Source organism: Sminthopsis crassicaudata, chromosome 2 (genome assembly GCF_048593235.1).
Source record: "Sminthopsis crassicaudata isolate SCR6 chromosome 2, ASM4859323v1, whole genome shotgun sequence".
NCBI lineage: Eukaryota > Metazoa > Chordata > Mammalia > Dasyuromorphia > Dasyuridae > Sminthopsis > Sminthopsis crassicaudata.
In genome coordinates, this window is record NC_133618.1 from 464940186 (window position 1) to 464967470 (window position 27285).

At 33.4% G+C, this 27285-nt stretch overlaps 1 protein-coding gene across 4 annotated transcripts in view; it reads left to right on the top strand.

Moving 5' to 3' along the window:
• The window catches only part of RABGAP1 (RAB GTPase activating protein 1), a 195086-nt gene that overhangs the window by 13455 nt on the left and 154346 nt on the right, over positions 1–27285 (top strand). For all 4 annotated transcript variants that reach the window (XM_074293000.1, XM_074293001.1, XM_074293002.1 and 1 more), the window contains one exon: positions 7812–8011. In XM_074293000.1, coding sequence (XP_074149101.1) covers positions 7862–8011 — 150 coding nt within the window. In that variant the 5' untranslated portion in view covers positions 7812–7861. The remainder of the gene's footprint in view (positions 1–7811; positions 8012–27285) is intronic.

Below are 27285 nucleotides of genomic sequence, written 5' to 3' on the forward strand. Positions count from 1 at the left end.
TTGCCATAACTTTACTTCCAAGGAGCATCTTTTAATTGTGTGACTGTAATCTATTCTGATCTTTATATTCACGAATATAAACTCTGACACTGCTTCCATTTCTTTTCCTTTTATTTACTGGGAAGCAATGGGACCAGTTGCCAAGATCTTAGTTTTTTGTTTTTTTTTTTTTTTTTTTTTTTGAAGCTTCTAACCAGCTTTTTGCACTATCTTCTTTCATCCTCATCAAGAGAATTCTTAATTCTTCATTTTCTGCCAATAGAATAGTATCATCTGCATGTATAGTAGCACATCTCTTCTTACCTTCATTTTAGAAATGAGAAAGCTGAGACTAAGGGAGATAAATAAGACTTGCCTAAGATTATATTGCTAATGAAAAGGGGTAAGGTAGAAACAACAGCATAATTTACCAAACTGATCCCAGATTTGTAATCCTTCAATTTAGAATCCCAAGAGATCTAATAAAAAACTTGAAGTTAGAAGATGCAAGTTTGAGACTTGTTTTCCTCCCCCACCCTCAACTCTGTACCCCTGCCTTTTCATAATATGATCTTAGGTAGATCTTCTTATTACTTCCCTTAGCCTCAGTTTTTTCATTTCTGAAATGAAGATTCTTAGAAAAGATGTACTAACGGCCTTACAGTTATTTGTAAGGAAAGCATGTCATAAACTGGCATGTGTTTTAAGATTAATAATTGTAATAACAACTAAATTATTAGATATTTGCAAACAAAACCACTAACAGATTGGTTAAATTTAATATAAGTTTTGTATTTTTAGTTACCTTCAGTTGAATCATAGATTTCTTATGCTCATAATGATATCTCTATAGTTTTTGTTCTGTATTTAAACAGAAGCATTTGGATGGAGAGTTAACAAAAAACTAAAATGAAATCTTCCTTTCATCAAGGAATTCAAAGGAACTAATCCTCAGATTCAGAGGAAGTTATATGCACTGTTCATAATGGTGGTAGAAAGAAATTTATTTTATGAAAGAAGGGGAAGTTTTCTATTAATTTTTTTTAGACTGTCTCATCTATCTAAGGGAAAAACTTTGTAAGAAATGTAAGCTTCAGAGACAGAAAATATGTTAACTGCTTTAGTGGAATTTTGGTAGGATTTTTCTCCACTTTTCATTTTAAAGGATGAATATCCACAAGTCACAATCAGTTCTAGGTTTCTTTCTTTTTGCCGTCTCCAGATTCCACAAGTAATCTTAACTGCATTTATTTTTGTGGTTGAATAGAAAGGATGTGAACATAGAAAAAATATGGTTTAGGGAAACCTCTGCCAAAAGAAACCATAGGCATCTTGGTAATGATATGACCCAATTCTAAACTTGGTCGGAAAAAAAATAAGAGCAACATTCATCATTCTCCTACCTTATTCTGCCCTTTCCTCCAAATCCACATCTCCTTAGGATCACTAATATTCTTTTCTGTCTTATTCCATTCTCAGTCCTACTTCTACTGTATTCTTTGAGTTATAAAAAGATATATATGTCAGGACATGAAGACAATACCAATTTATCCTGACATATTGGTTAGAATTGCCTTATATTCATATGTCAACTATATTCAATTAAGTTATCTATAGGAAGCTAATATTGTTTAGTTACCGGTTGTTCATTAGAATACCAAGCATTATATCTAATATTATTTTCCATTCATTTCTTCTTGCTTTTATTTATTTCAATGCATCTACTTCAAACTTCCATGTTTTTTTTTTTTTAATATTATTTAGTCATTTTTCAGTTGTGTCCAACTCTTCATGATATCATTTGTGGTTTTCTTGGCAAAGATATTGGAGGGGTATGCCATTTACTTCTCTAGCTCATTTTACAGATGAGGAACTGAAGCAAATGGGGTTAAACAACTTGCTATGGGTAACACAGCTAGTAAGTGGAGCCAGAAGATGGGTCTTCCTTATGCCAGACTTGGCATTCTATTTAGCTGCCCACCCATATTTTCTTGCTTTATGGGAAAAGTGGTATAACACTAAGATAGTTCAGCTCTTTGATTAGCCAGAAAGTAATTATTCTTAGAATCATAGAATTTTAGAATTATAGAAGAGAACATATCTGCTTTGTATTTGAGTAAATTTTTAGAAATTTTTTATTTTAAGGAATTCATATTTTAAAACTAAATTTTCACACCTTAGTTTTCTGTGGTCTTACTTTTTTCACATATTAGACAACCAATATTATGTTATCACAACAGGTACATTTGGAAAATTAAACTAAAGTGAATAAGAGCAAAGTCCAGTAAAGGAGTCCTGTCCTAAGATCTGTTCTTATTCATAAACTAAAATTTCTCTCAACTCCTAAGTTGGGAAACCACTAAATCCCAGAAGTATAAAATATCATGTCATGATCAAACCATAAAGATTCATATTTTTAGAACTGAAAAGGACCGTAGCCTAATACTTTCATTTTTTTTAGATGAGGAAAATGGGGTGCAGAGAAGTTACGTAATCTTCATAATTATACAGGTGCCTTGTAAATGTCAACAGATCAAAATGAAATCCTCTCATTCTAGATCTCATGCTGTTTCCCACGGTCCCTTCCTCTCTCATTGGGAGTCCTGTGTTCTGATCATTACATTTTTAGAAGAACATTGAAATGTTGGAATAAAGGCGCATTTGAGAATGGGGACAGAACTAGATACCATGCTATGTTATTTCCAGCCATCTTAGAATATTTATCCCCACATATTTATAGTTAACCTGTTTTATATGATAAGTTTTCCCATCATGGTCTCAATATATCGTGGATGGGCATAAGAAATTATATGGGAAATTTTGAGAAAATACACATGACACACTAAGGCTAGCAGATAATACAGAAAAGGTTTAGAAACTCAGACATGTATAAAATATATTGAATAATAACAACATTTTATCTTTTAATATTATGAATGTACACAATTTCTTTTTTAAAGTTAAAATAAGTAAATTAAAGTTTGAGAAAAATTGCAAAAATCAGCAGATATCACACAAAGCTTAGTATTTTTACTTAACATTGATTTTTACATATAGCCTATGACCATAAAATACTTAACCCAAATTTTACAATAAAGTCTATAACACCCCATAGAAGAAGAAGAAGAAGGAAATCAGACTTCTTTTCTGGTACAAAGGCAGGGCAAAAAAATTTTACATGCATTTTCCAGTTTATGGGGGTGCCATGCTTCTGACACTGGAAATGGGGAAGGGATAATTTTTTTTTTTGTTTTTTTTTGGGGGGAGTTGTTTTTTCTAATTTTATAATTATAACATTTTTTGACAGTACATATACATAGATAATTTTTTACAACATTATCCCTTGTACTCCCTTCTGTTCAGAATTTTTCTCCTCCTTCCCTCCACCCCCTCCCCTAGATGGCAGGCATTCCCATACATATTAAATATGTTATAGTATATCCTAAGTACAATATATATATGTGCAGAACCAAATTTTGTTGTTGTTGTTGTTGTTGTTGTTGTTGCAAAGGAAGAATTGGATTCAGAAGGTAAAAATAACCTGGGGAGAAAAACAAAAAAATGCTAACAGTTTACACTCATTTCCCAGTGTTCCTTCTTTGGGTGGAGATGATTCTGTCCATCATTGATCAATTGGAATTGGATTAGCTCTTCTCTTTGTTGAAGATATCCACTTCCATCAGAATACATCCTCATATAATATTGTTGTTGAAGTGTATAATGATCTCCTAGTTCTGCTCATTTCACTCAGCATCAGTTGATGTAAGTCTCTCCAAGCCTTTCTGAATTCATCCTGCTGGTCATTTCTTACAGAACAATAATATTCCATAACATTCATATACCATAATTTACCCAACCATTTTCCAATTGATGGGCATCCATTCATTTTCCAGTTTCTAGCCACTACAAAAAAGGCTGCCACAAACATTTTGGCACACACAGGTCCAGGAAGGGATAATTTGTAATAGAGATTAGACTTTTTCTGCTTGAACTTCCAGAGTGAACTAATAAGAGCTATATGACTGTGGAATAAGCTTTGTGGAAGAAATTTTGGATTATTCTTGCTTGCTAAAGGTCTTTGGTTAGAAACTATATAACCAATTCTCTGGGTTGTTATAGAGAACAACCTTTTCAGAGAGCACTTTGGGCCAGATGGTCTCTTACCTCTTTTATGACTGAGATTCAATAGGAAGGGATCTTAGAACACTCAGATTTCTTTAGCATTTAGAGGTTTACAATGTGGTTTCCCCAAAACAGTCCTGGAAAGTTGTGAAGAACTTTAAAAGCTAAAGAGAGAAATTTATACTTTATTTTAGAAGTCACTGGAGTTGGTTGAATAGGGGAGTGGTAACGTGATCAATTTTCAGCTTAAAGAAAATGACTTTGGAAAATGTGTGAAATTAATTGGAGTGTTAAAAGACTTGAACCAGAGGAACCAATTAGGAGGGTGTTGTGATAATCTAGGTGAAAAGTGATAAGGGCCTTACTAAGATGATAGTGTGTCAGAACAGAAAAGTGGTTGTGAATAAGAGGTGTGGTAAAGATAGAAATAGCAGTGTTTGACAAGTGATTGATAAATGGAGTGAGACCATGGTGATGCCAAGGTAACAAATTTGGGAGCCTGGAAGGATAATGGTGTCTTCATCTCATGTGGCATGGGTCCCAAAGAAGATACTTCTCCCAGTTCATCTCTAGTGGGTAGAGAGCAACAGTATATAATATTTATTACGCATGTTTGTCAGATTTTATTTCAGTGTATACTAGTCTTGTTTTCTTTTTTTCTTTTCCCTGTTTTTTCTTTAAAAAAATTCTTTATTATTCAGAATAACTCTCTAGGAAACAGGCAAGAGAGATGGGAAATTTAAGTGATATAAAAACAAAAAACATCAAAAAAATTTTAAGTGAAGTCATAAATATTTAGGTATTGCTTTTTATGATTTATATCGTTGGTTAATATGCTTAGTCCTAGAATCACTGTCAAAGAATTTCAACATTTTAATTGCTTTCTTTGCCTAATTTGCTTTTAATTGTTATACTGACTTTGTCTCCCCTTTTTTGATTTATCTTTTACATAAGTGACCTTAACTTATAAATCACAATATCACTGCCCTCTTCAAAAAGCTCTTGTAGCTCCCTATATGATGATGATGACAATAATAACTAACATTTATGTTAGGATTCTTACAAGGTACTTATGCACTTAGTTCATACCTTTAAAGGAGTTCAAGCCTTTAAAGGAGTTTACACCCTTAAAGGAGTTCCCTCATTGGTCCACACATTAGATTCACACCTTTAAGAGAGCATACTTTTAAGGAGCTCCCACAAGCCTAGGGAGTACCCACAAGCCCATTCTCTGGGAGGATATAAAAAGCCAAGATTCAGATTCTGGATTGAGTCCAGGGGAGAACTTCAGGGAAGCTCAAGGAGATTCAGAGCCAGGATTCAGTGGATTCGCAAGTCCAGGAGATTCACAAGTCTAAAGGAAAAGCCTACTCATGGACTTCCAGGAGATTCACAACTAGGATTGACTTCTTGGAAACCCACAATTTCACACTCTTGGAAAGTGGAGTCTCCCATACTCTAGGAGATTCAGAGTCAGTCATTCCCACTTTGACTTTTGTGCTGGCTGGAGACACTAGGACAAGAGCTCTTGGGAACCAAAGAGAGAAAAAGGCCTCTAAGAAAGCTAGTCAAGCCTCAAGTGAAGGAGACAAGGCTTGAAAGAGAGCGATCATGATTTAGAGAAACAAATCATCACACATTTATATAGCACTTACTATGTATCAAGCACTCAAATGTTATCTCATTTGTCCTCATAACAATCTGGAGAGATGAGTGCTATTATTATCCCCATTCTACAGATAAAGAAACTGAGTTGAGCAACTTGGCTAGGGTCACACAAATAGCAAGTATTTGAGGCCATTTTGAACTTCCTGACTCCAGGCCCAATGCTCTGAGTTAAAATTTAATAATTACCTCTGAGTTCAAATATAATCTCATCTGTTTGGCTTATTAAAAACCCTTTACAAGCTGGCCCTGTGCCTCTTTTCCAGCCTTGTTATTCAATACCCCTTCCTTCTTGCTAATTTTCACATACAACATACTGCCTCCTGTATTTATGCTTTTGCACCAGCCCTTTCCCATGGAATGTAATCTCTTTAATGTGTAGGACTTTCATATTTGAAAATATGATAGATCATAAAAGGATCACATCTTTTGTAGCCCCAGAGCCTAGTGTAGAGCTTGATCTAGTAGGTCCTTATTAATTCATTTTTGATTGATTGTTTGCTGGCTCGCCGATCAGATTGAGTTTTCACAAAGTATATGTATGTCTTAAAATTAGTCATTTCAACAAAGGTACTCCCGTACTCCCTTTATAGATAAGTCTACTTTATGAAATGGACTTCGTGATCTGAAGTAGCCATAAAGATTCATAACTTTCTGCTAAGGAACACCTCCAAATTTAGTTGGACTTATATTCAGAAAAGACACATCCTCTTGCTGGGTTCAAGATCATATTCTTTCTAGATAGACATAGGGTTCACCAAGGTCAATGAAAAACCTCAGAAGAATCTTCATGGTAAGATGAAGCATTGGAATAGGATTTCAGTAATACAGAACATTTTAGAGACCACACAGTTAGCAAATAATAGAGCTGGTATTTGAGTCCATATTCTCTAATGCCATACCAAGCTTTCTCTTTCTGAAACATCCCATGTTGAATTAAGTTAAATGAAACTAATGGCTTGGGAATTTATGTTATGAATAAACTTACTTATCAGAATAACTCCAGGCTCAAAAACATATGGGTAATCTCTTTTTTGTTTCTCTCTTTTGGTTTTAACGTAAAATTGTGGTTCAATTCCTATTTCTTTTATTTCAAAGAATAATGTAATAAGTTTTTTGTTTAAGGGTTCAGTTTGACTATGGAGAACCTTGTGGACTTATGGAGCTTATGTTTTAAATCTAGTGACTTTTATTAACTTTGGCATTTTTAGAAATTAAGAAATAGATTTTAAAACTTTTAGTTTAGTTTCAATTAACAGGAATCTCATTTTCCCCCATATCACCGTCCCTTTATTGGGCAGGAAAAAAAAAGAGTAAAATCCTTGCATCAAATATGCATTGACAAGCAAAACAAATTCCCATAGTGACCCTGTCCAAAAAATATCTTTCTTATTCTTCACTTTGAGTCTATCATCTTTCTTATATGGATGTCGTTAGCATGCTTCATCTTGAGTCCTCTAAAATCAAGGTTAGTCAATTACATTGATTTCATCTCTTCAGTCTTTCAGAGTTTTTATCTTTACAATGTTGTTGATATGAATAAGAAGTAGAAGTTTAAATTCTGTGATTTACTATGCACAGAGTCAGGAAATAGAATTTATAGCCTATACCCAATGAATTATCCTAGGTAGGTAGAGCTCTTTCAAATGGATTGTGCATTTTTTTGAAGTCTAGAATATTGTGGCACTGAATAACAACATTTTTTTTTCATTACCTAGAATATTGACTTCATTATTCTAATTAAGCAGTGGTAATCCTGGAAATTATTTTTTTAAAGAAGATATATATATATACATATATATATATATTTCTTTTAAGAATTGCTTTATGTCCCTTTTTATTTTTATGCAATGATATAAGAAGGAACTTGAATGTTAAATATGAAATAAAATGTGAATAAAAATCATTAGCCATCTTATTGTTTATTGATCTCAGTTTAATTATATAGTCAGAATTTTATTTTTATTTTAAATGATGACTTCTTGGGGCATCAGCTTTTTGGTAGACTTTTTTTTATAAAGATCTTTATGATTTTTGTTTTTCAGGAGTTTTTAAAATATTTAATCATTCATGAGTTGAGCTTCCTTCTTGAGTCATGGATGACAAGGCCTCTGTTGGGAAAATCAGTGTCTCCTCAGACTCGGTATCAACTCTTAACAGTGAAGATTTTGTCTTGGTTTCCAGGCAAGGGGATGAAACACCATCTACAAATAATGGTAGCGATGATGAAAAAACAGGACTGAAGGTAAGAATTCTGACTCTTAAGTTTATTATGCTTTCCTCTAAGTGAAACTTAAACATGGCCATTTGACTTGAAAACATTGGAACTGATTTTTCTTGTCAGTAAATTTCTTCCACTTAAATGAATTTGATGGAATTTTTGTTTGAATAAAGACTTCCTTATTTATCTTTTTCTGCTTAATCATGCAATAGTCATAACTTTATCAAAATCACTTGTTGCAAGATAAGCGTTTGTATTATCTTAGCATTTTTATAACTTCTATAATGATAATAGCTCATAGTTATGTGGTGTTTTACAGGTTAGTCAGTAATTTGCTTCAAGAACCATTTATTTACATTTTTATTTACAATTAAATAGAAACTATTCCTCCTGCCTCTATTTTACTCTCACCATCAATTTTACACAAGGAAGCTTCAGTTCAAGAAGCTAACAGCTTATGAAGGTCAGCCAGCTGGTCAGTCAAGGAGCAGTTACTACAATCTAGGTCTTCCATATCCCACACCCAGCTTTTTCTCTGAGTCATACTGTACTGCAATGCATGAAGAAGATTTGAAGGAAAATATTTGTTTTCTTTAGGGCCTAATGTATCTTATATAAGGGCAGTTCCATTTATTAAATTTAGTTTTAGATTTACTAAAATAACTTTAAATATTTGATCTTTTTATCACTTACTTTCCCGTTGCTATAATCCTGAGTTCAACAGGGAGTCACAAGAGTTTATTGAAGTGAGGAGTGATATAGTCAAAGCTGCCATTGAGGAAAATTGTTTTGGTGGTTAACTGGTGAATAAATTGGAATGGAGGAAAAACTTGAAGTTGGGACATTCACCAGCAAGCTTTTGTAGTAGTCTATATATGAGATGATGAGGACCTATATCAGAGTGACTGCACTGTCAGAGAAGAGAAAGGGGCATATTCAGAAAGTATTGCAGTGAAATCAACAGACCTTGGCAACATCTTGGATATGGGAGTTGAGAGATGGTCAAGGATGTCACTTCGGTATGAGCCTGAGATACTGGGAGTATGATATTACCCACTACAGTAATGGGAAAGCAGAAGTTGAGAAGACTTTAAAGGGAAAGATAAAAAGTTCATTTTGGGACATGTTGAATTTTATATGTATGCTTATTATCTAGTTCAAATGTCTGAAAGATAGTTGGAGTGGAAAGATTGGAGGTAGATTTGAGAATTATCATCAAAAAGATGATAATTAAATTCTTAGAAACTGATGAGATCACCAAATAAAGTAGTAAGAGGGAAAGGAGAAGAGGGCCCAGGACAGCACCCCTGGAGTTTCTAGCCCATGGTTAAATGGTATGATCAGAATGAGGATCCAGTAAAGGAGACTGAGAAGGAGTAGTAGTAGTAGAATGTGATAGAAAAGAGTATTTTAGAGGAGAGAGTGATCAAAAATGTCAGAGGTTTCAGAGAGGTCTCGGAGGATGAAAATTGAGAAAAGGCCACTGAGTTTGTCAGTTTCGTTGGTAATATAAGAGAGAATAGTTTCAGTAGAAAAATTAGGTTGGAAGCTGAATTGTAAAGGGTCAAGAAGAGAGGAAAGTATGTTATACACAATCTTTAAAAAAAAAAACTATAAAGCAAAAGAGCTATAGGACAGTAGCAGGGATAGAAGGATCAAATGAGTATTTCTCTTCTCTTCTTTCCCTTCCCTCCAATACCTCCCTCCCTTCTTCCCCATTGGAAGGGAAGGCATGTTTGTAGACAGTAAGCAAGGCATTGTAGACAGGGAGAGATTGAAAAATAAGTGAAAGACTAAGAATAACATAGGAGTAAATATGTTAAAAAGAGTGGATGGGATGATGAAATCATTACAGGAAGGCTTCTTAAACTTTTTTCCATTCATGAACTCTTTTTAACTGAGAAATTTTTACACAACCCCAAGAATATAGGTAAACAAATCAGACATTTATGATAACAATTCATAATTTTATGACTCTATATGGGGGCATGACTCCCATTTCATGAAGCTTTAAGAAGGAGTTAGATAACAACTACTAAGGTTGTCTCTCTAGCTATGAGATAAGGATAAATGAGGGGATAGTGGCAAAAGGCATATAAATGATAGATGAGGAAGAGAGAAGAAGAGCATAAAAAAATTGTCTCAGCTTTTTCTAAAAATATGAGACAGGGTTCTCATCTGAGAGAGTTAGAGGGAGAGGAGCCAAAAAGAGGTTTGAGGAGGAATGAAAAAATTTGGAAGAGCTTCTGTGGGAAGTTGGATTAGTGAATTTTTGAGGAAATATAATAGAATTGCCTAGCAGCAGTGAGGTCCCAGTTGAGATTATAAAACATAAATTTGTAGTAGACATAGTTAGAATGATTACTTGGTTTTCTCTATCTTCATTCAGAAGCTCATATGTAAGAATAATGAAAGTAATGCAAAGATACTTAAGTATTTGGCAGGGTATAATTAGCAAAATGATAAGGAAGCTAGAAAGTCAGTCTAGAGTTGAATTGGTTCAATAAAGGGTCAAGATGGGGAAAAGAATAGAGTGTGCTAAATGCAGGGAATATGACCTGGGAAAGACCTGAGGGCCCCTGGGATTAGAGATCACAGTGTGGGCAGAATGAGAAGTAGAAAGCCAATAGTTTACGTTCAGATAAAGAGACTGAAATTATTGGACAAGGGTGAGTGATTAATCCCTTTGTGTTTGACTGAGATGGGTAGAGAGGAATAAGTAATGGGAAGTGAGAAGAATTAAGGAAGTTAAAGTGTTTGAAGGATAATTAATATATGTTGGTAGGCTTATAGGAATGTCATTTAAATCTCTGAATTAGTTATTAAGGAATCTTAAGGGAACTTTTCTTACTCCATTATGAATCTGGCTTATATACATTTAATAGCAAATTGATTCTAGAATTCTGAAAATTCAATTGTACTTCCCCAAGTGTTTTTATATAAGATAAAATAGAATTTCTATAGAAATAAATAGAATTATATTCTATTTATAGACATAATATAATACAATAAATAGAATTTATATAGAAACCTATATGGAAGAGTTGGAAAATTAGTTGAGTCACAAATGATCTTGAGAAAGTCTTTTGATATCTGTCACTGAGAGGCATCTTACAGGAGATATTTGTTTGTATTCTCTGGGTTATTCGGGATGCAGAATTCTTTAAAGTAAAGAGCCAATGTTCAAAAGATCTGAATTCAGTCACTGCTACCAGTTAGGGAATTTTAGGCAAGTGTCCTCCTCTGTGTCTGTTTTTTTCATCTTTGAAATGAGATGATCGTACTATATGATTATTATATTTTTTGACATTTTAAGCAGTATCTCAGTATTCACACACTAATTCTTGTGATAGTGGAAGAGAGTGGGCAAGACTTTGGGAATTTTTTATGTGAAAGTCAAATATTTTTTAATGAATCTATTTTCCTTTTCTTTAACATGCACAAAGTGGATTTTACAAATTTTAGGGCTTGAATCAAATCCCAACATAAGGTCTTATCCTTTTCCCTCTTTTACTTTCTCTATATATAAGTAGTGTGATAATTATAGCAGCATTGTTATTCTTAGCAGGACTAGAAATTTTATGAGACAAGATGCAAAGAGATGCATAAAAGAACTTATTTTATTTACATGCTGAGGCCACAATTGTTGTGAAGAAGGCAAAGCACTTGAAAGTACTAAATAAATGTTGAGCGGGAGGAGTTATTTACAACTTGTCTAGCCCCAGTTTCTTTATCTACAAAGTGAGGCTAATGAAACATATACTCCATTTTCATAATATTATTTATAAAAACAATGTTTTGTATATCTCATAGTTATTGGCTTGTTTTTATTATTTTTTAAGAGACAAGATTTAATACCATAGCAGTAGTACTAGGGCCTCTCTCTCTTTCTATTTCATAAGGTTACAATGAGAATTAAATCACTATCTGTGCAAATGTTTGGGAGCTTAGAAAGCATTCTGAAATCTGGAATGGTTCTATTTGGTTTAATTTTAAATTTAGTTTAATTCATCAGAATTCATTCCTTAGGAGGACAGTCTCTGCCCTCTCTTCAAAGTTCTGGCATTGTACTCTAGTAAGGGTTTTCTGTTTTGGGGGTTATTAGTACTAAAAATTTAAATAACAACTTCTTTCACAAGACATTTTGCCAACCCATATCAGAAATAGAGACATTTCTTCAAAAGAGGAAGAAAAAAGCAATTACCTAAGAGAATACTATCTCAGTGATCTCTTTATGGTCAAGGCCTTTAAAATTTAGCTACCAGCTGCTGGTGATTCCTAGGAGACTAAAGTCTGTTCAAGAATATTAATGTCCTCCACCAAGAACATCCAGAGTTTTCTGACTTGAAATTTTAAACAAAGGAATTAGTTAGTTGGAAGGGAATTCTCCAAACTTTATTTAAAAAAAAAAAAAAGAAAAGAAAAGAAAAGAAACAAAAATAAAATTTATCTCTTCCCACCTAGAAATGCCTAAATCATAATTTCCCAAGCTGTCCCCAGAACCATCATGTTTAGCTTAACATGGCTAGGGATTCAATTCTACCAGTATTTTCCCACTAAATATGAAATTAAATTCTTTTCTACTTTGGACTTGTGGTTGCACAAGTGTGGATATTTAGTGTAGTTACTTATTCCACCAGTACAGATTTAGTGCCTCTAAACTATTTTGTCCAAGTAAGTCCTCTGTGAAGGATCTACCCAAAGTGTTAAATTCCTTTTATGGTTAATATACAAGCTATCAATTTTATCATTCCTTCACCATCTCACTTCTTTTACCACCCTGTATTTCCTTGATAATCCTTTGCATTGTTCTCCTGTGGATAACCTATGATTTCGAATCTTCTGAGATTGTGATGGCCCATACTACACATCTATTTACTATCACCAGGGAAATGTTGGTTTTTAAAAGGTTATTTGTTTTTATGTTTGTTTTATTTTGGTTTGGGGAGAAGGGGGAGATTTGAGGGTCAGGAGCTGCAAGTGATCAAGCCTGCTCTCGTCCTATTCAATCTTAAAACCAGACTTTTATCCATAGTGTCTCTCGAGTGGACAAACTTAATGGGCTGATATCTGGGTTATAAGCCTACTATGTCTATTTTATTTTTCATCTGTGGCTTACTAGACTTTTAAATTTAATTTTTTTAAACTATACATTTTTCCATTTTCTTTCTATTTATAATCCCATGGGATATTCTAGTTCTTCCATATTTATATTTTTTATCAGTGTATATCTGGTGTTCTAAGGCCATATGAGTCTGTGAAACACTGGGTTATTTAGTCATTTAAATTAACCAGTTTTTTGACATGATCTTTCATTTTCTTTTAAATCACTTTTGAAAGACATTCTGATAATGTTCAAGAACTATGACTTTGGCAATTCCCCCTCTATTCACAACTCTTGACCTTAGTAAAATTTGAAGTCATGTTTATATTATCACTTCTTTTCCAATCTAATAAGTATTTATTACCTACTTCATGCCAAGTTCTGTGCTAGGCTCTGGAATGTACCAAAAAAAAGTACACAAGTGAAGTAGTATGTAAAACATGTATGAGCTTTCATCCCAATGAGCAAGACAAGTATAAATAAATATATATGTGGCCCAAATGTTTAATAGATATAGATGTATGTATTCATATGTATGTGTGTGTGTGTGTGTGTGTGTGTGTGTGTGTATAAAATAGTTAAATAAATGACAGTTTGGGGAGGATGATAGTTCTAGTTTTTGAAGGGATCAGGAAGGCTTTATGTCTCCAGGTAATGACAAAACTTAAAGAGAGGAGGTCTGATGGAAGGAAGTGCATTATAGTCTTGTGGCACAGTGTTGGGAGATGGAATGTTGTGAGTGACAAAAGACAAGTTTCGTTAAATTTCAAGCATGAGAAACATAGTATGCCTAGTGAAATTGGAAATGTAGATAAGGGGCAGGTTGCAAAGTGTTTTAAAAGCTAAAGAAATTTTGATTTTATTTTAGAGGCAATAGGAAGACACTGAAAGTGATTGAAAATAAGTGTATATAGATATAGACTCTAATTAGAAAGTGTGCATAATGACACTTTGAAGGATATTCTGAAGTCTCTTCCAACACAGAGGTTGAGTGACAAAATATTCATTCCAAACTTGATAATGGCAAGATCTAATATGTGATCCTATATATAGCTGAAGTGCATTGGAGTACATTATGAAGTTGAGGAAATGGAAATTACAGAGTTTGAAGGAGTATCTACATAAATATTAACATCCCAGTAAGCAGTAGGAGTTAGGGAAGAAAATAATATGGTTAGCCAGATGCTAAGCTTCTTATTTAAAGAGAGACTTAGAGGCCAAGATACTATAGCTAACATTATTTTGATTGGGTGGAAAATTTTATTTATCATGAATTTCTTCAACAAAGAAAAGGTTATTGAATAAGGCAACAAAAGGAGAATCTGGAAATGATAATGGGGAGAAATGACCATTGTGGCAAAGGAATGTGAGAGAAGGTATAACCTGTAGAGTCAAGGATACCCAGGGATGCAGTATCATCAGAGGAGAATCAGGTGCCTTTTGGGGCTAATGGATGACAGCAGTGTTTCAGATGTGATTTTTTTTTGTCCTCATTGCATATCAATGAGGTAAGGAAATGGGTCAGTGTTTATCTTCATTTATAGTTGAAATATAACTCAGAAATAAAGAAATTTAGTGATTTAAATAAAACCATGTAACAATAAGTGAATAAAATTGTAAATAGTAACTAAATCTTCCACTGGTTGACTCCAGTCTTCAGAATTGGTTTGTGAACTTTCTTTGTCTGTGCAGAATATTTAAAAAGTGTTTGTTTCATGACTACATTAGATTTGTTTATGTGTTTTTTAGTGGCTCAGCTTTAATTTTAATTTTGTGACAAGATGTTATTCATTTGAACCTTTTCCTATTGTTAATATTGTTGGACAAATATTCCAAAGATGCCAGAGAGAAATTAATATTGAATATATGCTTAGTAGTCTTAATAGCACTCCTTGTGGTAAGCAAAGAATCAGAAATAAAGAGTGGGGGATTTTTATTGTGAATTAACTGAACAAATTATATGAATAATGGATTTCCATTGTGTAGTAAAAACTGGCAAATGAGAAATTTAGAAAAAATAAGAATATTTGTATGAATTGATGCAGTATGACATAAGCATCACCTGAAGAAAAATATACACATTGACTAAAAATAACAAAAATTTAAAGACCACTGAATGGGACAGATTAGATGAAGTATTTCTCAGTATTGTCACATGATCCAGAACTGGGACCTTGGGGGAGATCATATAATCTCTTAAGGGATGAATTTTGAACTTGAAATAAGGAAGTTGCAAGAAGTAAAGTGACCTGTGAGAGGCAGCCAGCATTGGTGATTATTGGTCAGGGATGGTTACATCCTTTTAGTCTATTCAGTGAGAAGGCTCCAGTCTTTTACTTTTAAACTCTGGACAAGCTGGAAGCAGATCAGGTTCCAGGAGCACATGGCAGAATTGGGATGGCTCCCAGGTATGTGTCTGGACTTCTCCGTGCAGGGATTAAATAAATGTTTTTCTCTTTGTACCTGATGATGTTTCTGATTAGTTAATTGGATTGGGAAGGGGCTCTTGCACCTAACCAGTCCCACACACCACTAAAGGGAAACAAAAAGAGTAATTGGGAAAAAAAAAAAAAAAAAAAAAACACCAACAATGGTAACAGAAATCCCCTCCCTCTTTACAGCAGAGATTCAGAGAACTAGTAGAAGTGAAAATTATATACATTATCATATCATCATAGATTCAGAATGGGGGGGAGGGGGACATTAAAGGCCAGTGAGTCAAATCGTCCCTTTTATAAAAGAGGAAATAGTCATAAAATGGTTGGTGACTTTCTCAGGATTACATAGTCAAAAATTATTTAGTGTCTACTACGTATTAGGCACTTTGCTAAGTGCTGGGAATACAAAGAAAGACAAAAAATAATTCCTCCTCTTAGCTTAGAGTTGACATGCTATGTAAAAACAAGATATAATTGGAGATAATCACAAAAGGGAATGCATTCACATTAAGGAGGATTTGGAAAGATTTCTTGTAAAAGGTAGATTTTCTCTGAATCCTGAAGAAAATAAGAACACAGATGAAGAAGAAAAGAATTCCAGGCATGAGGGACAGCCAGTTTTCCAGGTCACTTGTTTTTGCTATGAGATAGGTATGTTGAAGTTTTAAAAAATATTTTTCAGTTTTAACCATTCTCTTCTTTTGGGTTTGGGTCTTGAGCATCCCAGTTACCATTATAACTTTTTCTTTTTTTGCTTGGACAAAACATCCTACTTCCTAACTTTGTATTTAATGTTAGGAAAGATCTAAGCTTCTCTTGCTGCTCCTTTTTGGAGGTAGAGTATTGAATTATTTCAAGATCTTAGGGACAGTACAGGCTAGAGACCTGTAAGCTTTTAGTGTTTCCAAACTATCTACAAGAAAATCCTCACTACAAAAGATAACCTGGGCACAAATTTAGCTAGAATTCCTAGAAGACATGTAGCAAGAGAGTTTGGTATTGGTTTGTTTGTTTCCAGAACTGAAAATGTTTGGTGAATGAAATGAGAGCTCTTGAGGAAAAAAAAATGGAAAAGAGATAAGAACTACGGAAGAAAACTTTGGGAAAACAAATCCACTTGGAATGAGAGACGCAAAACCTTGCCCAGGCAGTAAACTTTCTGAAAATAAGGATTGATCAAATAGAAGCCAGTTATGTTATGCACAACAAGAAATATCAAAACAATGTTAAAAAACTGAAAAATATTTTTTAAAACTTCAACATACCTATCTCATAGCAAAAACAAGTGACCTGGAAAACTGAACATGAAGGGAAAATTTCAGGATCATTGCATCATCTAAAAGTCATGAACAAGAAAAAGAACCTAGACCTCATTTGAAGAAATCACTGGGGAGAGGAGGGGAAATCATCAGATATCTTTGAACCACAGGGCAAAACAGAGATAGAAAGAATACATCATTCATCTTTTAAAAAAAAAAAAAAAATGAAAATTTTCAGTAACATTATAGCCAAAATTCAGTGCTTCCAGGTCAAAGCAAAAAGTGTTACTAGCAGCCAGAAAGAAAGAATTCAAATACTGAGGAGCCACAGTCAGGATCTTATACAATTTAGTATCCATAAATTCTTTATATAACTGCAGATCTTGAAAAATTCTCTCTCATAATCAGAGTACACCTAGTAAAAATCTATATAAACAGTGAGGAAAGGGCAATACTTAAATCTCAGTCATCTAACTGTCAAAAGGAAGGAAAAAACACATACATACACACAGTTTTATTCAGAAATATGTTTGATTCAGCGGGGGAAATAAGAAAGGGGAAATAAAGTGAAATTAAGAGAGGAAATATACAATAAAATTTATAGCAATGTTTTTGGCAACAATTTAAAACTAAGGGGACAGCATAATTTGAGGAATGTTTAGATGAGTCATAGTATATAATTGTGATGGAATGCTATTGTGCTAATAAAAAATGATGAAATTCCAATATTGTGCCCTGGTTTATTAATATTAAATCCAATTTTTATTATTCTTTTTTTTTTGACTAATGTATTCCATTTAACTACTTGTCTACTTTTAATCAAAATTTTTTTGATGATTTTTGATGATTACATTTTATAATATGGTTTCAGATAGACATGCTATTCCATCTTTTGTTCCTATTTTTAATGTTTACATTTAGTCGTCAAGAGTTTTTGTTCCTCCACATATATTTTGTTATTTTTATTGGTAATTTGATCAGTATCAGAAAATATATAAATTAATTTCAATGCTATAATAATTTTTTATCATATTGGCATAGTGCAGCCAGAGTTATCAACTAAAGAATAATTTAAATACCTGGAGAAATATTCTCCAGTTGTATTTTCTTTATAAGTTTTATATGTGTGTGTGTGTGTGTGTGTGTGTGTGTGTGTGTGTGTGTGTGTGTGTGTGTGTGTGTGTACACATATATATATAGTTATATTTTCTTTAAGGAGCTTTTTATAATTATTTCTATAAAAGTATAATTGTACTTTGATTGGTTGACTCCTATATATTTTATTCATCTACTTTCTGTTATTCACTTCTGAAATTTTTTTGCTATATATAAATACTATTTTCTATCTTTTTTGTTTTTTTTTAAGGATTCTGTTTTTTTAATCCACTCTGCTATTCACTTCAGTTTTATGGGAGAGTTCATCCCATTCACATTCACAGTTGTCATTACCAGATCTCTATTTCCCTCTATCTATCTTCTATCCATCCTATTCTTAGTTATGTTTTTTTTTTAACTCACCCCACCCACTACATTATCTCTTATCATCCCTTTCCCTCTTCACTTACCTTTTTTTCCCTAGTGTTTCTATCCTTCCTTTTATCCTGTCCCTCCCTTTTCTTTCTTCTTTCTCCTCCTACTTCTTTATAGGGTTAGATAAGTTTCTATACCCAATTAATGATTAATTTATCCCCTCTTAGAGCTAAAACTGATGAAATCAACCTTCAGACAATACTCATTCCCCTCCTTTCTTTCCCTTGTATTTTTTTTTTTATTGTAGTAGGTCTTTTGTGCCCTTTCATATGAACTAGTTGGCCCATTATACCTCCCCTTGCCTCTTTTTCCAGTACAGACGTTTTCCCAATATTTAATGTCTTTATTTTTGATATCATCACATCAGAGTCCATTCACAATCTCACCCTCCATCCATGTGATGACCCCCTCTGTCTACCTCAGTAACAGATACAGTTCTCAAGAAATATAGATTTTGTTTTTTTTATCTAGGAATGGAGTTTAACTTTTAAATATATGTATTTTCCTCTGTTTGCCTTTCTGTGCTTCTCTTGAGTTCTGTATTTGTAGATTAAATTTCCTGTTTGGTTCTGGTTTTTTCAATAGAAATGTTTGAAAGTCTCTTACTTCATTGAAGCTCCATCACTTCCCCTGAAAGATGATGCCGAATCTCAGTGGGTAGTTAATTCTTGGTTGCAACCCTAGATCCTTTGCCTTCTAGAATATGGTATTCCAGGTTCCATCTTTTTACTGTAGAAACTTCCAGACACTAGGTAATCCTAACTTTTCTTTTTACTTTGTTTGATTTTTGGTCTCACAGAGTCATTAGCTTCCATTTAACCTGTTCTAGTTTTTAATGTGTGATTTTTGTACAGTTAGATTTTGTATCTGTTTTCCCATTTGATTAATTCTATTTTTTAAGGAGTTGCTTTCTTCAGACAATTTTTTTCCTTCCTTTTCCCAGTAGTTGACTCTTTCTTGCATACCTCTTATTTCCTTTCTCAATTTTTTCCTACCTCTCTTATTTGCCTTTGAAAGTCTTTTATGAGCACTTCCAAGAAACTTTTTTGGGCTTGAGACCATTCCATATTACTTTTTTGAGATTTCTTCCATGGACATTCTGTCCTCATCTGAGTTGGTATTTTGGTCTTCCCTATCACTGTAGTAGCTTTCTACAGTCCAGGTTTGTTTCTGTTTCTTGCTCATTTTCTTTCCTTTTCTTTTGGTATTTCTTCTTCTTCTTCTTCTTTTTTTTTTTTTTTTTTTTACTTTTATGGTCAAACTCTGCTCCTGGGAAAAGGGGAGCACTATCTTAAGCTTCCTGTGCAGCTCTGGGCCTGGGCTTTGAGCACAGCGTCCCCTTGTGTTTACATGGGGTAGCTTGACTGCTCTGTCCAGGAAACAGCTTGGTTTCCCAGAGTTTTCCTTCTGAGCTGGGATAAGAGGGTGCCCTCTCTCTCCCCCCTCCCCCCCATCTGCTCCTCTACTGAGCCAGGACCAAGAATCTCAATTGCTGAGTTGCTGTAAGTAAGAACCCTCACCTTCACAGTATCTGAACTGGCCTGAACACCCTTTTCTTCCCAGCATGCCTCACCTTTCTTTGAAATTTTTCCAGTCTATCTTGAGCTGGAGAGAGATTTCCTTTAGTCAAACTCTGTTCAGAGGCTTAGGGCATATGGTTTTAGAGAGAAACTGGGAGAGCTCAAGCAGCTTCCTGACTTTACCATTTTGGCTCCACCCCCCCAGAAGCCCTGGATCTTGCTTTTTTATTTGAAACTCCTAATCAAATTTTCATTTGGTTTCTAAAACCAAATTCTCTAGAATTCTATTCTCTAGAATTTTCTAAGTAAATTGTCATATCAGCAAACTGGAACACTTTGTTTCCTCTTTGGTTATGTTTATTCCTCTGATTTCTTTCTCTTCTTACTATTGTTAGTATTTCTAGAATTATTTCATATATCACAGCAAGTAAAGAGAACATCCTTGCTTTACTGTTTTTATTGGGAAAGCTTCTGTTTCCTATTGTACATATTGTTAAATTTTAGCTTTAGATCCTCAATTGTTTTGATTCCCGTATTTCTTTGGATTTTTTTTTGGTACTACCTTAGTAACTCAGGCAGCTAAAAGTCATTGTTGGGATGCATATTCCAAATCCAAAGTAATAAGTTTTTGTTTAATAACTTGTGACTAATTGGTTATTTTCAGCTTCATTTAAAAATGTAATTCTGAACACGTATCATGGCATCATGAAAAGACTATTTATTTTATTTTTTTTATTTTATTTTTTATTTATTTAGAATTTTTTCCCACAATATATATGCATGAGTAAATTTTTTTTATAATATTATCCCTTGTATTCATTTTTCCAAATTATCCCCCCCTTCCCTCCACTCCCTCCCCCCCCGATGACAGGCAATCCCATACATTTTACATGTGTTACAGTATAACCTAGATACAATATATGTGTGTAAATACCATTTTCTTGTTGCACATTAAGTATTAGATTCCGAAGGTATAAGTAACCTGGGTAGATAGACAGTAGTGCTAACAATTTACATTCGCTTCCCAGTGTTCCTTCTCTGGGTATAGTTATTTCTGTCCATCATTGATCAACTGGAAGTGAGTTGGATCTTCTTTATGTTGAAGATATCCACTTCCATCAGAATACATCTTCATACAGCATTGAAGTGTACAGTGATCTTCTGGTTCTATTCATTTCACTCAGCATCAGTTGATGTAAGTCTCTCCAAGCCTCTCTGTATTCCTCCTGCTGGTCATTTCTTACAGAGCAATAATATTCCATAACTTTCATATACCATAATTTACCCAACCATTCTCCAATTGATGGACATCCATTCATCTTCCAGTTTCGAGCTACAACAAAAAGAGCTGCCACAAACATTTTGGCACATACAGGTCCCTTTCTGCTCTTTAGTATTTCTTTGGGATATAAGCCCAATAGCAGCAATGCTGGGTCAAAGGGTATGCACGGTTTGATAACTTTTTGGGCATAGTTCCAAATTGCTCTCCAGAATGGCTGGATTCTTTCACAACTCCACCAACAATGTATCAGTGTCCCAATTTTCCCACATCCTCTCCAACATTCATCATTATTTGTTCCTGTCATCTTAGTCAATCTGACAGGTGTGTAGTGGTATCTCAAAGTTGTCTTAATTTGCATTTCTATGATCAGTAGTTATTTGGAACACTCTTTCATGTGAGTGGATATAATTTCAATTTCATCATCTGAGAATTGTCTGTTCATATCCTTTGACCATTTATCAATTGGAGAATGGTTTGATTCCTTATAAATTAGGATCAATTCTCTATATATTTTGGAAATGAGACCTTTATCAGAACCTTTAACTTTAAAAATATTTTCCCAATTTGTTACTTCCCTTCTAATCTTGTTTGCATTAGTATTGTTTGTACAGAAACTTTTTAGTTTGATGTAATCAAAATCTTCTATTTTGTGATCAATAATGATCTCTAGTTCTCCTCTGGTCATAAATTCCTTCCTCCTCCACAGGTCTGAGAGGTAGACTATTCTCTGTTCCTCTAATCTATTTATTATCTCATTCTTTATGCCTACATCATGGACCCATTTTGATCTTATCTTGGTATATGGTGTTAAGTGTGGGTCCATATCTAATTTCTGCCATACTAATTTCCAGTTTTCCCAACAGTTTTTTCCAAATAATGAATTTTTATCCCTAATGTTGGTATCTTTGAGTTTGTCAAAGATTAGATTGCTATAGATGTATCCTTTTTTGGAAAAGACTATTAATTTTGAGCTCAAAAAGTTCAATTACAATCTTGCTCCAAAAAACTAAATCTTAGCAATTAATGATTCTTTCCAGAAATGAATCAACAACGTTTTTATAGAGTTTTATAGTTACAAAGTGGTTTTCTTCTAGGAGCCACATGGAATAGATTAACAGAGAGAAAAGAAGTAATTTTAGGATCATAGAGTTAGAGCAGATCTCTTGAATTTCAGTTCAGCATTGTTTCTTTGTTTTTTTCCAGAGGAAGGTAGTGGGGAGTAAGTGGTTTACCCAGTATCACACAGCTATCAAGTGTCAAGTGTCTGAGGCCATATTTGAATTCGGGTCTTCCTGACTCCCAGTTCAGTACTTTGTCCACGGTGCCACCTAGCTACTCCTAGGTCACCTTTTCTATAAGAAAACCTCATTACCAAATTTCTGGTGACAGTGCATATAAATTGCTTTGGTTCATATTCTTAATGATCAGATACTTTTGTTCTTTTAAACTGTTTTCTTCAAGTTTACACCTTTTTGGGTGATCTAGATTCACTTCAAAAAGAGATTTCAAATGTAAAACTTAAATATCTTTGTTTCTTGTTGGGATGAGTACTTTACATTGGACAAATTAGCAAACTGACTGAAATTTCTAAGTTTCATAACTGAGTATTTTAATCCAAGGCATTGATGAATACTTTCTCCTTGTGAGTAGATAAGGAGGATTAATTGTTTTGTATAAAAGAAACTTAGATTTGTTGCCAGTATTCTCTCATTCTATCATTCATACTGATTAGATAGAACATGAGCTCTTTGAGATCAGAAACTGATTTTGCTTTTTATTTTGTAATCCTAATGCGTAACACAATACTTTACGAATAGGAGGCATTTAAATGTTTGTTGAATTGAATAATATTTCATTTCAAAGGAAGAAAAACCATAATCAGTTGGAAAGAATATTGTCTCATCTTGGGTAAGTCATTGCCTCTCTCTTGGGCCTCGGGGAGGCCCTCCTGATCAACTGAGATTGAGTCAGACTATTATTAAGATTACTTCCCACTTTGACCTTGGATTTCTTCCAGCTCATCTTGTCTGACAATTCAAAAGATCATCCCAAAAGTTTATTATATAATTGCTTTAAATTTTAATGTAGCATTAATAATGTAGTTATTAATTAACTCCTTAGTTTAATTGTCTCCATTTATTTTTATGTATACAATACTGATAACAGCTTCTGCAAAGAATAAGTGTAGAAAATTTAATCCTTATTTTCAGGGAGTTTACAGAACAATAAAAAATTCAAGCTAAAAAAATCATCTTTGGCAAAATCAACATACACTTATAGACACAAAGAGCAGAAACCCATAAAGATATATCAGAATCCAAATGTGTCCTGGTTTAGGTAAATTGTAACTGCTTATGCAATCTAGCAATTTATTAGCATTTGCTATTTTCAATTCTGTATTTAGAAAGGGAAGCTTTGCAATTTGTGAAACATTTTCTTCAGTGAGGCTTCCTCCTTTAATGGCAGTCCTTACCTAGGTTAATTATTAATTATTTAAATATGGATTAATTATTGAAAGCATCTGAAAAGCTTTCTCTTTAACTTATTGAATTCTTCCTAAACACTTTCCCTGCTTAGGCCTCACATAGCACATCTTCAGATGTCTTTAGAAAGATTGAAAATGTTATCCATAACACTGTTGCCTCTCCCCCTTTCCCTGCTCCACCGAAAACAAAAAACAATACAGTTGATTTAAGTTAATTTTTATAATTGTAATTGTGAAACAATCTATACTTTAATTCTATTGAAAAAAAAGCTGTCTTCTGATGACTAATTATGACACATATAATGATCCAGGACTTTTGAAATTTATGCCAATAGAATAAAAGTCATGGAAGAACTTGAACTATGGGCTTAAAGATAGATCAGTTATGTCTTGCTTAAGGTTAAGGACCAACCTCACTAAATCTAAAGAGGCTTATTACCAGGCTGGCCTGAAGCTAATTAATTTTCAGCCATAATTTATTAATTTTTCAGTAAATGTAACTCTCAGAGCCTATTAACAAATAGATAAGTTGCAATCTGCATTTGTCAGTGAGTGTTTTCATGTTTATTTAAGGAGTCTTTGAAATTTTGCAGTAAGGCATTGGGATATGATTTAAGGGAACATGTAGGTTTTTATTATCTAGTTTGAGAACAGGAATGAAAGCGTTTGTTTCTTTTCCTAGGTAATATTTAGCTCTTTTAAAATGATACTATTTCTAGTGCCAGATATTATACTATATTCTAAGGGAGTAATTATCAAAACTCTCAGATAATAGAAAATAGATAAATTAATGGAACAAGTAGGCATACAATTTACAGCAGCAAATGACTGTAGTCAAACTTGTGTTTGACAAGTGTAAATACTTAAGTTTTGGGGATTTTCATATTTTGATTAAAAAAAATTGTTGGGAAATCTGGAAAGCAGTTTGGTAGAAACTGGCCATAGATCAGTATCTTACACCATTTACCAATATAAGGTTAAAATGGATATATGACCTAAATATTGACCTAGAGAGATATTATAAGGAAATCTGAAGAACACAGAACATGTTCCTTATCAGATTTATGGATAGGCAAACAATTTATGACTAAACAAGAGATAGAAGGCTTTGGAAGGTATTAAATAGATCATTTCAATTTTATATATATATATATATATATATATATTTCCCCCCCCCAGGCTGGGGTTAAGTGACTTGCCCAGGGTCACACAGCTAGGAAGTGTTAAGTGTCTGAGACCAGATGTGAACTTGGGTCCTCCTGAATTCAGGGCTGGTGCTCTATCCACTGCGCCACCTAACTGCCCCCCATTTCAATTATATTAAATTTAAAATGGTATGTGTAAACAAAATCAGTGTAGCCAAGATCAAAATGAAAGTAAAAAATTGGGGGGAAATTTTTATAGACATTTTTTAAGATAAAATATATAAAGATCTTTGTCAGATCTATAAGTATACAAGTCATAACCTGATTAATATATGAGAAGTGCATATTAAAATGACCTTGAGAAACTATTTTACACCTATCATATTGGCTAAAATGATAGAAGGGGAAAGCTACAAATGTTAGCAGAGGTATGGAAAAATCGGGACACTAATTCACTGTTGGTAAAAATTGCAAACTAATCTAGCCATTTTGGAGAGCAATTTGGAATTATGCCTAAAGACCTATAAAAGTTCTAGGTCTAATACAATATTTGACACAGTAGTACCACTATTAGATCTTTTTCCCAAGATCATTAAGGAAAAAGAAAAAGAACCTATATGTTCTGAAATATCTATCTCTTTGTAGTAGCAAAATACTGGAAATTATGGGAATGCCTGCCAGTTGGGGAATAGTTAAACAATTTGTGGTATATGAATGTAATAGTTTGAAGATCTTAGAAAAACATGAAAAGGCTTGCACAAAACAATAAAGAGTGAAAAAGTAGAACCAACAGAATGTTGTATACAATAACAGAATTATTGTTTTTAGCACATCTTTGAGTGACCACATCATTTTGAATATTATAAATATCCAAATTAACTACAAAGGACCTATGAAGGAAGATATTGTCTCTCCAGAAAAGAAATGATAAATAGAAGTATGCATAATATGGTTTTCCTTTACTGTTCTATACTATATTATATATGCATACATTTGTATCTAATGGTAGCCATCTCTAGGATGGAGAAGGGTAGGAAAAAATAAGAAAGTTACATGATAACTTTTTTTAACATATTTAAGAGGGAAAGTAAGTTGTAATATGGAAATGCTTATTTCACTTTTAAAATTCAGAGTAAATAAAATTTTTTAAATAAGAAAATTTATTGATACCATTTCATAGAGGTAATTTGGATGAATTATACATATGTATATATGTATACATATACACACACACACACATATATCATAACAGTTAACATTTAATAGTTGCTAAAACTACATAGCTCCTTCAGTATTAGTACTGCTAAGGCAAATAATAAGAAAAGTAAACAAACAGAAAGTAATTAATTATATCACTCAAACAAAAAGCCAAGACTCTTGTCTAGCATGTCTTTCAAGGGAAACAGTAACCAAGATGTTTGATTAGTATTCCCTGATGGAATTGAGAATCTTAGTTCTATAACCACAATTTATAGTAAGAGGCCCATGAATTTTCTCGTGTGTTTTAAATTTAAAACAATAAAACATGTTGATACTAGATTTCTTAGTAAGCTAGAATTACCTGTTTGGGGTTTGTTTGTTTGTTTTTTAACTCTAGACTTCCCAGCATCCATATTTCCTTCTATCTTAGGTGATCTTGATTCCCTTTAATCTAATTTATATTTATTCCCATATGTCACATCAACATTACTTATTGTAACCCCATGTTAAGCTTATGGTCTCTTCTAGGACCTTGCTCTATCAATTACAAAGAAATTTACCCACAACCCAACATCCCCTCAATTATTGTTGCTTCTTTCCTCATTTATATCAAAAAATAATATTTTACATTCTCTATTTCCATTTCTTATTCCTTTATCACTATTTAAGCCCTTGCAATATTCCATCTTCCTCCCAACTCTACTAAAAGTGCACCACCATGATCTCATGATAGAAAAACTAAATTTCCTCAATCCTTACCCATCTCCAACTAAAATCTAACCCTGATTTACTGTGTGATCAAAATCAAATTACTATATTCTCTTGTAACCTCTGCCTCAACATTTATATAACTTGTCATTCAAAAAATGTAAGGGCAGAAATCATTTTACTTTTGCATTTAGATTTCTCGTGCCACAAATAGAACCTTGAACAGAGTCATCTAATAAATTATTGAGCCTTCCTCTTGCTTCTTACCTCTCTTCTAACTTTAGAAAAATGGAAGTAATCTCAGAGGAAGGCACTAGCCTTAAGAGAAATCAGGAAAAGCTTCTTGAGTAAAGTATGGTTTTAGTCGAGACTTGAAGGAAGCCAGGAAAGCAAAGAAATGCAGTTTAAAGTAGAAAGTATTTCAGGTATAGAGAACAGCCAGTAAAAAAGGCACCATTAGGAGAATTGAGAAGGCTACTACCGCTAGATCAGAGATTTTATAGAAGTAAGGAAGACCGGAAAGGTAGAAAGGGGATAGATTATAAAGAGTTTTAAGAAGCTACCAGAGATTCTCCAATTGATAAATGGTCAAAGGATATGAACAGACAATTTTCAGATGATGAAATT